General features: G+C 41.2%; 1 protein-coding gene across 1 annotated transcript in view; it reads right to left on the bottom strand.

The window, feature by feature from the left end:
* Positions 1-16,747, bottom strand: part of KDM4C (lysine demethylase 4C) — a 218,231-nt gene that overhangs the window by 182,229 nt on the left and 19,255 nt on the right. The window contains 1 exon segment of the mRNA XM_038769518.1: positions 4,303-4,487. Within this exon segment, the coding sequence (XP_038625446.1) occupies positions 4,303-4,487 (185 nt within the window).

The raw sequence follows: 16,747 nt of genomic DNA, 5'->3' as shown, positions 1-16,747 counted from the left end.
CAATGGGCAAGACATATTCCCTGAGAATTTTGCAGAGCTCATAGGAAAAATGAAATTCTAGCCTTGTTACTGCAACATCTCAAAAGATTCTCAAAGTAGTGGCTGTTTTCCACTTGTCTGGGCATAGAAAGGGGCTTTTGTCAATACTGTGGATAGTCTTTGATATGTTTCAATTGTGGATTGAAATGCCACTTCAGCTTCAAGTGTATTACAGTTACCTGTTACAAGTGGGGGAAGTGGGAACATGACAGCACAAACAGCAATAACCACATCCTAGCCAATGTGCATGGTTGAAGCCAGGTATGAATATGTGGAGGGCCACATGCCAGTCACAATAAACTTCAGCTGAGATAGAAGGTGGAGAAGAAGAGTGGGGAAGAAGAACAACAGGAATAATGGCAGGAGGGGAAGAGAATGGAAGAACACCAGGAAGGCAGTCAAGAGAACAGATTGGAAAAGGAGCTGCAGGTGGAAAAGATCCCAATTAAGGCAATCCAGCAGGTGGGGAAGGCATCTATGGAAAAGGGGGAGAAGGTAATGCCTGAGAAGACAGAGCATGGGTCCAGAGGAGGGGAAGGAAAGAAGAAGGCATGAAAGAAACTGAAAGAGAATAAAGGGAAGAATGATGACAGAGGATGGGCTAACAGGAAAAGATAGTCAGGAGGAAAAAGCAAAAGGAGGTGATGGAGGAGCACCACAACAAGAGATGGAGGAGCAAGATGCTGATACAATCCTCCTCTACCCTACCCTGGAAGGTTTTCAAGCCCATCAGCAAGAAATGTCTAGAGGCCAACGGAATAGCAAGAGAGGGAAAGAGTGAGGTGATAGTGTTAGGAGTAAGTGTTGAAGGACAAAGAAGGGCAAAAGGAGAGTAACAGGAAGGAAGTCCTGGTCAGGGGGGAGGGACTGGATGGGAAAGAGGGGAAAAGAGGAAAGCAAGGGGTGAGGGTGATGAATAAAAACAGAGTATATCCCAACTCAGATGAGAAACATTCACTCATTGTTATTATATTTTCTGCCCTCAAGCTTCTCAGTAGCTAAAACTGATTGTACCTGGAAAGCAAAATTTGAAAAGATGATCTTTTATTTATAATAAGGTTCATCTCAGTGTTACTTGTGCTGCCATAATAAATCTCCCCTCTAACCTTTGGTAAATCTTATGTGAGAATCTTCCCTAGGGATGTCAATATTTTCTTTATACAATGACATGTTGAAGACCAAGGATCAGAGGTTGGCTAATTGCTATACGCTCACTGCCTCAGTTTATTAGTTCAGTATTACAAAGGACATTTGGTATTGCCATGGTTAATACAAATCATAAGGCTAATAAACTCGCAACTAATAGAGTAATAGACAAAAGGAAGAGGAGATGGCAACACTACTGAAAGTATTTATAATGGAGAGAGGTTTAGACAAATGCAAAAAGCAAAGGAACAATCATGAGTGGTTATATAACACAAACCCCCAAAATTGAGACATTCTCCCATTACAATCCTCCAAAACTAGCTTTAATTTGGGAAACTACCATCATGTACATCAGAGAAATAGTTTCCCATTCTCAAAAATATAGCAGAGACTTATTATGACCATTAGCACTTAAGTCAAGCCATTCTGAACACGTCCTGCCTACTGGCCTTATCTCCTAAATCTTTGGCTTTCTCAAGTGATTCAGGGCAACCTTGCACCTAAACAATAAAGTTTCCTAAGGAGAGTATTTTGCCAACTACCTGGTTATAATCTCAATTTAATTGAACCCATAGGAAAAATAGAGGCCTAAAGGAAAATCAACATGTTATGGGAAGGGATTGCTGGAAGTTCATCTCCCTCTGCTTATAGAATGTGATCCTATTATTCTTACAAACTGTAATCTGTGATGGATGATCACATCAGTAATAGGTAGTAGTATTTGATGAATACTAGTGGAGTGGTGGACTGTACTAGGAGCTCGGGAAGTACAGAATAATGAAGCGCCATGTTCCCTGACCTCAAGAAGCTGATACTCTAAAGAGCCTGTCCCACCCCTCTAGACTGTAAGCTCATCATGAGCAGGGAACGTGGCTGCTAATTCTGTTGTATTCTAATTCTGTCTCTCCCAACTGCTTAGTACAGTGCTCTGCACTTAGTAAGCACTCAATAAATACAACTGATCGATAATGAGTCAAATATAAAAGTATTTACAACACTGCTGAAACAAACTGAGCTAATAAGCATGAGTACTAAGGAGGGTGGAAATAAGTTCATAAGAGCTAAGGATGGCTGAAGGGATCATATGGATCAATGTCCTGGGAAATGAATCACAGAAAGCTTGTTAGAGGAGGAGGCCTCTGAATGCAGGGAGACCGGCGGTCGGTCTGAGGTGGGGAGAGGGGGGATTCCAAGACGGTGGAACAGTGAGAGCGAGGGGACGGGGGCGGAAGAGTCGAGAATGGGCTACAGTTAGAATGCTGGTCATTACTTGAGCCTCCGGTCATCCTTCAACTCCAAGGGAAATTGCAGTTCATTTTCCTGTGCTTATGATGAATCTGATTCTTATGGTGAACCTGGGTTGCTGTAAATCCACAATGGCACCAGACAACACAGGTTTATAGTGAAGAGGTAGTAGAAGATAACGTCTCCAGCTTAGTCCACATGTTGCCTCACTGGATGCACCCATAACAAATGTGCATAAATTACCCTCTGTTGCACACAGCTCAGAGGAGACATGGGTGGGCCAAAAAGCATACAAGACTCATAATCTCTGGGGTGCACTCCGCAGTTGTTTCTGTCAGAGCAAAGTGCTTTGTCTTTTCATACCATGTGTGAACAGTGAAAGCTATGTTGCTAGCCAAAGGATGCCTAATGGAGACAGCCAACACATTCTTCCTTTCCCCGACAATAAGCCCGTGTAGAAGGATGAATACACAAAGAGAGGTGCAGGAGGTTCCTCTATGTTGAGAATGAATGGGAGAACCAGGGGTAACATAGTTACGATGGTTTAAAGTGCCTTAGAATATTTTATATATTGTATATGTTTTATATTTCAAAATATAATGTATATGTACTTGCCAATTTTTCAGGTACAAAAAAAAAAGAACTTACAAAAAAAGGGACCCCAAAAGGTCAACCCTTGCCTTTAACTATGCTGTGTTAATCCTATAATTAGCATTGTTGTTGATGTGGAATTCTCAGTTCTCTCTATTTCCTCTTACAGGTTACCTGCAAATAAGATCCTTGCATAAAAGGCAAAAGAGTAATGCAAAAATCAAAGACAGTCATTGCACAAAATTTTAAATAGTGACACAAATTACTTTTGGATCCTAATAACTTATCAGTAAGTTGTTATTCCCCCAAATTGGAAAAAGAAAAGCAGTAAGTGGGGCACAAAAGCTGAATAACATACTATTTTGTCTGCAATAAATCAGAAATGTCATGTTTTCTAGATTTTCAAATTACAGCTTCATATATTTTTTTTTCTGTGTACTGGTTTACTAGTGACTTGACTTTTCCTTTAAGCCTTAAATATACTAACTGTATTAAGAATATAACAATGGCAACACCATACCTAGCCATTGCAGTATAAAGATGCACACTTGGGTATGCCCCAATGCACCTAGTGTTTGCCATAATGTACTTTATAGACAATATGTTGAAATGATCCTCCAGCTCTCTCCCATTCACCAACTTCAATATACAACTCCTGATCAGTAGTCGATCTTGCTAAGAAAATAATCCTTGATTGCTTCTCAACCTAGAAACTGATCACCAGTAGGAGATGGGGCCTTACTAAGAGGAGGGTCATCACTGCATTTTTCTTTGAAATGCTACAATAAATAGGTCGCTACTCCCCAAGTTCTATCAGTTGGGGTCTAAGATTCTGTATCAGTGAAGCTGCCATGTGGAGTTCTCAGATCAGTTTTAAGAAAAAAGCAGTGTGGCACAGTAGACTGGAAGTTGGGTGAGGTGGGTCGGGGGGCTTTCAGGAGATGATATCACTTGTCCTGGAGCAGCTGCTTTATTCTTCTGAATTTCAGGTTCTCATCACTAACACACACACACAGTTTGAACAGGGGGAAGATAAATGAAATATCTATAAATTGTTTGATAGCCTTGGAATCTTCTTCTGATAAAAAGGTGTGTGAAGACTGGCACTTAAAATTGGCAAAATAAAAACTTTTGTTCAACCCAAAGATGTCAAATAACAAGATATAAATTACTCAGCTACTGTGCTTCCTGAATCATAAAAAGCTCCAGGCACTTAAATTTTTGCATTCTAAAACACAGGGCCAAATTCCAAAAGAAATAATTTTAAAACAGTTAACTTGCCAGGATTTGGGCTCTCCAAAATGAATATAGTTAATGCTGTAGAGGTCCATGTCCTCAGTGTGCCATGGAAATGTATGGCACATTTAGAGATAGGGAGTAGTCACTCCCTCAATGGACACGACATTCTCTTTCTTCAGGATATCCAATATGGTGTTCAGGTGTGCAATATTCCATTGGTCAACACCCTGGAACCAGAAAGATAAAAATGCTATATACATTAGCAAACTAGTGAAAAATAAATTAACTATTAAAAATCTCATCTGCTAAAATGACTACAGTAGATATTGAGGAGCATGTAAGATGGGGAGTTGGCACTCTTCACTCCTCTCAGGCAAACCTCATTTCTGTTGCTCATGGATCTCTTTGCCTCTGGTTAAAACCCCTGTCCTTCCCTTCCTCTTCAAGTATGCCAATCCACAGCCCTCACCATCTTCAAAGCCTGCCTGAAAACCCAATTCCTCTGAGGAGTATTTCCCCAATTCCCAGCATTCCAGTTCGTCAACTCAACACTTATGGATTTACAACCATCCTTAGCACTTCTGTATATATTCATATATTTTCTACTGTTTATTCTCTTATAGCTCATCTCCCCCTATTCTTCTGACTAGACTGTGAGCCCATTGTTGGGTAGGGACCACCTCTATATGTTGCCGATTTGTACTTCCCAAGTACAGGGCTCTGCACACAGTAAGCACTCAATATGATTGAATGAATGTATCTCTGATTTACCTCCTATTTGTAAACAATCTGTATCTGCCAGTATCCCTGTAACTAGACTATCACCCTTTGAGAGAAGGGATTGTGTTCGAGCACTTAATACAATGCTCTACGCAGTGGGTGCTCCATAAATCTCACTGATTGAGTGATTAGGGCTGGCAAAATATACAGGGCTTGTAAAATTGTATATGGTGCTTCTCAGCATGGCTGGCCTAAACCTTACGGCTAATAAATAGTAGGAAGGACCCCAAAGAGGTGTATCCATAGTGAGAAGAGTGCACTGATTTTGAAAATCACTTTGGAACATGTGTGCATATTTCGGTAAACAGCAAATTCAAATTTCAAAATGCATTTGATCATTCTCAGGATTTTCAGAATTTCTATTACACTTTGAGGATTATAGTCAATTTGAATAAATACTATACTAACAGTGCTGAGTAATCAGAAGAAAGTATTGTAAGTAATTGTAAGTATTACTAACCTTTGTCTGAATACAACAGAATTTTGACCAAATGTTTCTTAGTTATGCAAGTTGAATGCAATTTACCTATAGCACTCAATTTGAATGTTTGATGATTTTTTAAATATGTGTTCAGTCCACATTTTTTATTTAAAAAAAAAACTATATACCAGGGGTCAGGCACACCATTTTGCACACAGAAGGACAAGGACAGTGCCTTTGGGTAAACTAGCCTCTGAACGGTACTTAGAATGAAATGAGAATATTAAATTCATTTACAGCTCTGCTCATATTAGTTATAAGGTCACCAGTAGCTGTTCTGATCTGACAATGGTGGGAAGTTCTCACATATTCCTGAAAATAGTGAAAACCTTTCTGGATTTTTAAATGTCTGTGTGTTGATCCAGCCTCCCTTTGTTTTGGAGTTAGGACAGTTATTTACGGCACAATTAATACAGTACTTCCACAGGTTGGCTAATCCAAAGTGTCATAGAAGAAAATCGGCTTCAAAATTCCTATCCGGTGTGATAATAATGATAATGGTGGTATTGGTTACAGTGCTTACTATGTGTCAAGCACTGAACTAAGCACTGGAATAGATACAAGATAATCAGGTTGAATACAATCCCTGTCCCACACAGGGCTCAAAATCATAGTAGGAGGGAGAACAGGTATTGAATTCTCATTTTACAGATGATGAAACTAAGACACAGAGAAGCTAAATAATAATAATAATAATAATGGCATTTATTAAGCGCTTACTATGTGCAAAGCACTGTTCTAAATGACTTGTCCAAGGTCACACAATAGGCCAGTGGAAGATCTGGGATTAGAACCCAGGTCCTCTGATTCCCAGGCCCATAGTCTTTCCACTAGGCTACACTGCTTCTAGTCTGTCCATCAGTAACTTAAAACCAGAAGAAGACCCATCTTGGGAAATAAGCAATGAGAAGATATAAATGAAAAGTGAAACTGATATGAATCTGTGTAAACCCATGTTATAATTCTAGCTATTTCAGCCAAATGATGTGAAAAATTTATTTCATGCTATTTGCAGTGATGAAACCTCCTCACCGGTCCAATCAGGCTTCAGAGCTACATATCCTAATATTAGAGTCCTATTTAAAAGTCATTACTGCAGTAATGAATCCAAAGTAATGAATGAGAGCCATATTAAAAGAACCATTTTTAAACTGAATGGGTTTTTAAGTCTCAAGTCCTGTCATAAACTAATTCTCCAAAATTCATCCATTTTGGAAGTTTCAGTTTCTATTTCTGGTGCTGACACTCACTTCCTGAGTGACCTTGGGTAATTAATGGTGTGGCTGCTCTAGATCTGCTTCTTCCTATGTAAGGCAGGAAAAAGGACTGTGGACACTGTGAGAATTAAAGATCATAAAGCCCTTTTAAATCCATTGATGAATGCACTCTGTGTGAGGAGGGGAGAGGGCTGCCTCTAGTATTTTGGGCTAGATCCCTTTAGTTCTTCCATTTCTTCTTTATGTGCCATCGCTATGTGATGCCTAAGTTACCCCCGTGAAAGCTTGAGGGGGCATTTGGGGTAATATGACAGAAGTGGGAAATAAATCATACAGCTTCAAAATTACCTCATCAGTTTTAACCCTTGAAAAATGACTTAGCTAGTGAAATCTCTTGGGCATGATGATTGGAGGTCATCAACTAAACCTAACAGTCCCAAATTTAAAATGGTTGTCCCACTGACTTTTATGTACTGAATAAGATCAGGCTTCATTACCTGCTTTAAGTTTCCCACTTGGCTCTTTTAACCTCGAGTGCAGATTTATCCCTTTCCCCCCTCACCTTTTAAATCAATTAATCAATGGTATTTATTGAGTGCTTACTGTATGCAGAGCACCGTGTTTAGCACTTGGGATAGCATGATATAGTAGGTAGACAAGTTTCCTGCCCTCTAGAAGCTCACAATTTAGTAGGAGGGTCAGAAATTAAAATAAATCACAGATACGGGAAGCAACCGAGTATAAGGAAATATACATAAGGTCTGTTGCTGGGTGGCAGGGGGATGAGAATCCAAGTGCTTAGGGGGTACAGATTCAAGTGAATAGGTGATACAAATGGGAAGGAAAACAGGGTGGAGAGATGAGATATTAGTCCAGGAAGACTTTCTGGAGGAGATATAATTTCATTAGAACTTTGAAGATGGGGAGAGTGGTGGTCTGGCAGATATGAAGAAGAAAGGAGTTCCAGGAGGGTGGATGTGGGCAAGGGGTTAATGGTAAGAGAGAAGTGATCAAGGCACAGTAAGTAGGTTTGTATTAAAGGAGGGAAATGTACAGGCTGCACTGTAGTAGGAGGGGAGCAAGGTAGAGGGGGGAGAACTGAATAAGTGCCTTAAAACCAATGTTAAGGAGTTTCTGTTTGATGTGAAAATGAACATGCAATCACTGGAAATATTTGAGAAGTGCAGGGATGTGCATGGAATATTTTTTCTTTGGAAAATAATCGAAGTAGTAGAGTGAAGTATGAACTGGAGAAGGGAGAGGCTGGAGGCAGGAAGATCAGTGGGAGAGACTGATGCAGTAGTCAAGACATGGGCTATAACAAGGCCTTAGACCAGCATGGTTGCAGTTTGGATGGAGAGGAATGGACTGATATGAACAATAATAATAATTGTAGTGTTTGGTAAGCGCTTACTCTGTGCCAGGCACCATACCACCAGCACACCGCTGGGGTAGGTACAAGAGCACTGAGGTGGATACTAGAGATATTGTGAAGACAGAACCAACAGGATTTGGTGCCAGACTGAATAAACAGGTTAAATGAGAGGAATAAGTCAAGGATAATGCCAAGGTTTGGGCTGGTCAGACAGAGAAGATAGTAGTGTTGTCAATAGGGATGGGAAAGTTGTGGGGGAGGAAAGGGTTTGGGTGGGAAGAAGAGTTCAATTTTGGACATTTTAAGTTTGAGGTGTCAGTAGGACATCCAAGTATAGATGTTGTGAAAGCAGTAATATAAGACTGCAGAGGAGAGAGGTCGGAACTGGAGGGGTACTTGTTAAATACTATGTGCCAAACATTGTATTAAGCACAGGAACAGATACACAATGATAAGGTTGGACACAGTCCCTGTCCATCAGGCTCTCAGTCTAAGTTGAACGGCGAACAGGTAGCAAATCCCTACCTTACAGATGAGAAAACCGAGGCACAGAGAAGTTAAGGGGCTTTCCCAAGGTCACAGAGCAAGTAAGTGACAGAGATGGGATGAGAACCTAGGTCCTCTCTGACTCCCCAGCCCAAGCTCTTTCCTCTAAGCCATGCTACTTCCATGTGCCATCATTATACTGGTAACAGATACATTGGGGTGGACTAAAGCAACAAACTGGGGTTTCAGCCCCACATACTAACATGGGATTGATTGCAGTGGGTGAGGAATGCTAGTGCATGCCAAAAAAAAAAAATCTATCCAGCAGGGTATAAGGAAACTGAGGAGTGGAATCACATTTTTCTATCACTGAAGCACACACCAGCAGTTTCCACAGTGTGGAATAAATGGATTGTTCTAGGACGGAAGCAGAAATGAGGAAGGAAGAGAAAAGATGGAAGAAAACCTTTTCTGGACCAAATAGGTCACCCACCTTCTTATCCTAGGTATACATATCTCCCCACATCTTCAGGGCATCAATTCTGTGCTGCCACTGAATAAAAAACGCATACAAGAACAGAAGGGGTACAGCAAGGAAAATTATAGACCTTAAAAAAAAATCTACCCACCTCTCCACATAGCACAGTTCCAGTTCAACTTCACACCTGCCACTCAACTAGATTTTCCCCCATAAATCACCACTTCCCACACCTGGCAATTCCCCTCACTATAAATTGATCCTTCTCCCTGAACTCATTCAGATCCCCCTGAGACCTTGCCTCAGGTAAAAGGAAAAAATGGTAGAGATTGCTAATCAGCTGTAAGAGGCAAGTTGGGATCTTTGGATGCCTTAAATCATTTAACTAATTTATGTCACACCTGAAGCCCACAGCTGTTCTTTATATCCTTTTCTGGTTCACAGTCTTCTGATCAAACCACCATTAACCTCTGGGCATTGAATAAATATGGTTGAACATTTGAAATCCAAAAGAGATTTAATATCAGCTCTTGGTGGAGACAGGGGAATGGAAATTAGTTCAATTCCCAGCTCCACCCATGATAAGCAATAATGTGATCCTATTGAAATAAGCCACTTAGCCCCTCTGGATTTCTCCTTGTCCTACTCCCTATCTATTATTTTGTTGAACACCTTCGTTGTGCATACCACTGTACTAGGCCCTTGCAAATTGTACCTGCCCACAAGGAACTTACAAATTTGGGGGAAGGGGAGAGAAGGGTAGACACAGAAGAAACTAAGTATGAAAACCCCTCTTCTCATTTCCCCAGTGCAGAAACATCAAAATGTCCCATCTTCTAATTATTCACAGAGGTACTGATTCACCAGTTGTCTGTTTCAACGGGAGAACAGGGCTTGGGTGCTACAGTGCTGAGCTACAATGGAGGGCAGACAACATCATGAACCCTGGAATTGGCCTAGGGGGCCTCTTGTCAATCTCCCAGCTTCACCTGCCCTCAACTCTAGCAGGAAGGCAAGGTTTGGGCATTAACTAGCCTATAACACTCCTGGGAGGTGGTGAGGGGGAGTTGGGGTCACAGCACCCTAAACAGCCCAACAGTGCCTCAAATTTAGCAGTAACTGAATTGCATATATATGTATATATACATATATATGCAATTCACACATCACTATACACATGCAAGGGATTGTGAGCCCCCCGTGGGACAACCTGATCACCTTGTAACCTCCCCAGTGCTAATTATTATTATTATCTGTAAAATGGGGATTAAAACTGTGAGCCCCCCGTGGGACAACCTGATCACCTTGTAACCTCCCCAGCGCTTAGAACAGTGCTTTGCACATAGTAAGCGCTTAATAAATGCCATTATTATTATCTGTAAAATGGGAATTAAAACTATGAGCCCCCCGTGGGACAACCTGATCACCTTGTAACCTCTCCAGCGCTTAGAACAGTGCTTTGCACATAGTAAGCACTTAATAAATGCCATTATTATTATTATTATTATTATTATTTCATAGTCTCAAGAAAATGTGAAAATAGCAGCCCCTTGCCTGCTTTCCCCTTAAATTAAATTTTGATTAAATCATCAGGATCTAAGCTGCAAGTGAGATCACAAAAGCTGTGACTATAAGTTGTCTTTCTAATATCCTAACCTCTCTGAGCTGGTCTAATTTCTTGGCTGGGTAAATCTCATTATGAGTCATCTAGCCTTTAAAATCATTTTCTTGTGACATAGCTCTGACCCTAAAATAAATATTTACTATAATGTTGGATCAGCCAAAGAGAGGAAATAAATACACTGTCTTGTCAAATTTTATTCCCCATGGAAAACTGTGAGATTCACAGGACGGGGCAGTGGACTTCAAAAAAGTTATCTAAAATTGAAGTTTCACAAGTAACTGCCAATGGTTTGCAAGGTGTGAAAGTTTTACATTGTATTTTAGGCAATTTAATACCTGAACGTTAATACCTGAGCCCATTATGTGACCTCTGAGGCAGTTTTAAGACACTCAGCTCTCTCCTATCTATGGTTGCTCCTTCCCATTACACCCCAACCCACACATTTTGCTCCTCTAACATCAACCCGCTGTGTCTTGATCTCACCTCTCGCCTTGCTCATGCCCTCTGTCCTATTTGGAATTCCCTCCCCCTTCATATCCGACAGACCTCCACTCTCCCCATCTTCAAAGCCCTACTAAAATCACATCTCCTCCAGGAAGCCTTCTCAGATTAATCTCTCATCTCCGACCATATTTTCCATCCCTTCTGCACCACCTAAGCACTCGAGTCTATACCCCGAAGCACTTAGGTACTCAACCCCCTCCCTCGGAGCACTTATGTAAATATCTTTATATGCAGTTGCCTCCCCTATCTGTAACCTAATTTAGAGTCTGTCTCCCCAGCTAGATTGTAAGCTCCTTAGGAGCAGGGATCATATCTAGTTACACTCTCTGAAGTACTTAGCACAGTGCTCTGCACATAGTAAGAACTCTGTGAACATACTGTTGATTGATTCTGTTCACTACATAATACAGTGTCTGTCCCTCAAAATGCAAGCCTAGCGTCAATGATGCTTATAACAATAGGGTATTTGTTAAGCGTTTACTGTGTGCCAGGCACTGTACTAAGCGCTGGGATAGATACAAGGTAACGAGAACGGGGCCTGCCAAAGGCACCAAGGTCCAGTCAATCAATTGTATTTATTATTAATAAAAATAATAATAATAATAATAATAGCATTTATTAAGTGCTTACTATGTGCCAAGCACTGTTCTAAGCACTGGAGAGGTTACAAGGTGATCAGGTTGTCCCCCGGGGGCTCACAGTCTTAATCCCCATTTTACAGATGAGGTAACTGAGGCACAGAGAAGTTAAGTGACTTGCCCAAAGTCACACAGCTGACAATCGAAGGAGCTGGGATTTGAACCCACAACCTCTGACTCCAGAGCCTGTGCTCTTCCACTGAGCTACGCTGCATATTTATAAGTGCTTAGTACACTGCTCTGCACACAGTAAGCGCTCAATAAATACGATTGAATGAATGAATGAATTGGGCCCTTACTGTGTGTAGAGCACTATACTAAGCATTTGGGAGAGTACAATATAACAGAGTTGGTAAACACATTCCCTGAAGCACAAAGGAATCACTTCAGGCCTGGATGGAGACACAGAGGCATTGAGTCACCGAGAAACTGGCACTGACTGGGAACAGTCTGAGAACATCCGGCCTGATTAACTTGTACCGACCCCAGCACTCAGAACAGTGCTTGACACATAGTAAGTACTTAACAGATACCATAAAAAATCTGGAAGCAATTGAGACCACAATCATCCAGACATATCAGATGCAATGGAGACTAGAGACAATGAACCTTAGTAACTGTGGGCCATGGGAAAAGGATAAGAAGAGCTGGAGAAGAAGAAGAGCCAGAGAGGGCCAGGCCCTGAGGAAAACCAGGGAGGGTCAAGTGAGGGGAGAAGCTCACAGGGAGATATTAATAATATCTCCCCTTCCAGGGTCCTGTACCCTATTATGGTGTCTTCGCTCAAACGGAAGTTTAGGAAATTAGCAGTGGTGAAGACAGACCCTGACAAACCCCGGAGTGTGGGAAATGAGGTAATCACTGAGACCCATACCTATAGCTGGTGTATCACCCACAGGAATATATTCCCTAGGTGGGCACTGTCAGAATTGTTGTTCTTCTATAAGGTGTTGGTTCTTCATAAAAAGGATCATCCACCTTTCCTGAGGACATATCATCATCATCATCAATCGTATTTATTGAGCGCTTACTATGTGCAGAGCACTGTACTAAGCGCTTGGGAAGTACAAATTGGCAACATATAGAGACAGTCCCTACCCAACAGTGGGTCACAGTCTAAAACATATCTGCTGCATGAGGCACTAGACAGACTTGATGATGAAGGGATGGAACAAATTAAGTCTCAAACTTTCATGGTCATATGACTAGGTACCACAGGTAAAGTTAATAATAATAATAATGGTATTTGTTAAGCACTTACTATGTGTGAGGCACTGTTGTAAGCACTGGGGATGATGAGGTTGTCCCACGTGGGGCTCACAGTCTTCATCCCCATTTTACAGATGAGGGAACTGAAGCACAGAGAAGTTAAATGACTTGTCCAAAATCACATAGCTGACAAGCAGCGGAGGTGGGATTAGAACCCATGACCTCTGACTTCCAAGCCCATGGTCTTTCCACTAAACCACGCTTCTATAGAATATAGTTAACCATATGCTGAAGAAAAACAAGCCTAAAGAAAATATCTCACTCACTCCACATGATAGTCCTGATAGTTCAGTTCACCTAATACCCTGACATCAAATATAAATTGAATGATAACCATAATCTATTTGGGTTAATTGAAACAGAAAGAAGTAAATTAAGGCTTTCCTTGTGGGTTCTCATTTGTCTACTTAGATTAAACGCATGACAGTAAACCTTGTTGATTTAGATAGTTCACGTATTTGGTTTGCTTCTAACCTTTTATCTCAATCCATTTTCTTATTCTGCAATTTTAATATGGGTGTTCACCAAGATACCCATTTCTAAGGCAGAATAGAAAAACTATCATCTGCCTCTCCTCAATGAAGGCTAAATGGTGGCAAATCAGCATTCAAGTGTCACTGTTGCTTCAATATTCCCATTTTGGAAATACAAATCTCTCCTTGAGTTCTGTAGCATGAGAGCCTTTTTCACATTCAGAGGCGGCAGAAAAATACTTCTTAGAGAGGTATCAATCTCTCAATACCATCAGATATGCTCAAATGCATTATTTAGAAGGAAAACTTTTGAATGGATTACTCAAAACCACAGATAATGGGCAATAGGTGCAAACTCATCTCCAATTCATTAAAATTTTGAGTCTAAACTGTTAATCTTTACATATTTATGTAAAACGGGAGGGCAGCAAGGCAAGTCATTTCTGTTCTGGCGGTTGGGTTTTTTCTTCCACCTCCATGTCCTTCCACTGGCTAGGTTGGTTTCTGAAGGAGGATGGACCTCAGCCTTTAGCCTACTGGCTCTGTTTGGAGTGTGCGTCTTTGAATAAATTCTATTTATTCGGACGGTTTTGACACTTGTCTACATGTTTTGTTTTGTTGTCTGTCTCCCCTATTAGACTGTGAGCCCATTGTTGGGTAGGGACCCTCCCTATATGTTGCCGACTTATACTTCCGAAGTGCTTAGTACTGTGCTCTGCACACAGTAAGCGCTCAATAAATACGATCAAATGAATGAATGAAGTCTTTGGTCAATCAATCAATGGTATTTATTGAACCACTAAAATCACCTAGATTATAAATTTCTTGAGGGTAGGGATTGTATCTAGCAACTCTACTGTACTGTGCTCTCCCAAGTGCCTACTAAATGCTCTGCACCCAATAAGCACGGAAAAATACCACTGCCTGATTGACTGAATGAATGTTTACAGTGTGCATAGCACCGAACTAAGAGCATGGGAGAGTACAATAGAGTTGATTGACAGATCTCCTGCCCTCGAGGAGCTTGGAATCTAGTGGGAACAATGCTTTGCATAAACATGCTTTGTGATTGACCGACTACAGTAAGAAAACAAAGAGCAGAAAAAAAGGCTTGTATTAAGCAAATAACCATTTTTTCATGGAATATCGGGATGCTAAGTGATGATGAAGACAGTCACTGGCCTAGAAGAAGAAAAGCTCTAATGGCATCAATTGTCCAGGTGCAAAGTTGATATCGCAGCAGTAAACAAGAGTAGACTATCAACAAAGGATGATTCACAGAGATAGGAGCTGGACAGACCTCCTTTTAGAGTGTCTTTCCTTCTTCAGAATGACAGCTAACAGGGGTTAGTTTTGCAATCAGACTATTACTAGTTTGGGGACTTCCAAATCTGCCCAGCGATATGTGACTATCTGACAATGTTATTACCATTATTATTATTATTATCATTATTATTATTATTACTGCATTTGTTAAGCCTTACTATGTATCAAGCACTGTTTTAAGTGCTGGGGTAGATAGTAGTTAATCATGTCAGAAACAGTCCCCGTCCCATTTGGGGCTCACCATTCAAGTAGGAGGGAAAACAGGTATTTAATCCCCATTTTACAGGTTGGGAAACTGAGGCATAGAGCAGTTAAGTGACTTGCCCAAGGTCACGCAGCAGGCCAGCGGCAGGGGCGGATTTGAACCCAAGTCCTCTGACTTCCAAGCCCGTGCTCTTTCCACTAGAATACACTGCTAACAATGTGAACAATGGAATTGGTAGCCATCCTCACAGATGGGAGAAAGGCACTGGGCTGCTTGAAGTTGGCAAACTCAACAGCAATGGCCTACCACTGCCGAGGGACTGCACCGAGCATCAGCTCATGACCAGCAACACAATCTTCAGCTTGCCAAAAACAAAAGACATCTCGGTTGGAGCCACAGTTTAAACAGTGGCACCTCCTCAACTGTATGTCATTGTGGCAGGGGGACCTCAAAGATATAATAACAATAATGGCATTTGTTAAGCGCTTACTATGTGCAAAGCACTGTTCTAAGCGCTGGGGAGGATACAAGGTGATCAGGTTGTCCCACGTGGGGCTCACAGTCTTAATCCCCATTTTACTGATGAGGTAACCGAGGCACAGAGAAGTCAAGTGACTTGCCCAAAGTCACACAGCTGACAATTGGCAGATCCGGGATTTGAACCCATGTCCTCAGACTCCCAAGCCCATGCTCTTTCCATGGAGCCACTCTGCTTCTCTTCAGCTCTATACAGCGCCCAGCAGCCCTACATGGGAGCAGAGTGCTGGACAGATCACAATCCAAGCTTGCAATAACTACAGTCAGTCAGTCAATCGTATTTACACAACACTACACAACCACTGGCCTCCAAACTACCAGAAAGGTCAACGGTAAACTCCTTGGGAATGAAGACATTCACACAGAGCTCTGCAGCAATACTGCAAGGGCCCTGATGGAACATGAAACCCCAGTCTCCAGTAGTGTAATTCTGTTACATGATACTACTACGTGGTATTTATTAAGCACTTACTATATGCCAAGCACTGTATTATGTGCTGGGGTGGATTCAAGGTAATCAGGTTGGACACAAACCCTGCCTCACATGGGGCTCACAGTCTAAGTACATGATGCATTTCCATGTTAAACCATTAGTTTTCTGTGCTTGAACAAATGTACATTTAAAAGACTAAATTACCCTTTTCCCAGTTTAGCTCAGCTGTATCAGATTGTCACCTAAGCACCTGATTTTCATACATCTTTGCCACCTAATCATCTGTGATCTTTACGGTGGCATAAGAAATTTATTTTTTTCTTGAGAAGCACTACCTGATCTGTGGTGCACCAGATTAAATGAAAGGTCATTCATCCAAGCTACACTAATTTGCTTGTGACACAAAGTTAATGTAAACTACAGCCACCAGTTCATATGACTGTACTGGCCTTTAAATAGCTTTCAAATGTGAGGCAGAAATGCACCCAGAGGGGGAAATAAAAAATCACCTTGTTCTTTAAAATATTCAAAAATTCGATCAGCTTTATATTGCGGAGTGGAGTGTTCCCTTTCTCTTGGAGACAAAAAAAATACAAGTATTCAATATTTTCAGTGAAAGCACCATCTCAGGTTTGAAAATAGGCTAAGGATTTCCTTAGGA

The sequence above is a fragment of the Tachyglossus aculeatus genome, chromosome X4, assembly GCF_015852505.1.
Source record: "Tachyglossus aculeatus isolate mTacAcu1 chromosome X4, mTacAcu1.pri, whole genome shotgun sequence".
NCBI classification, from domain to species: domain Eukaryota; kingdom Metazoa; phylum Chordata; class Mammalia; order Monotremata; family Tachyglossidae; genus Tachyglossus; species Tachyglossus aculeatus.
This window is presented reverse-complemented; position numbering and strand designations above follow the sequence as displayed.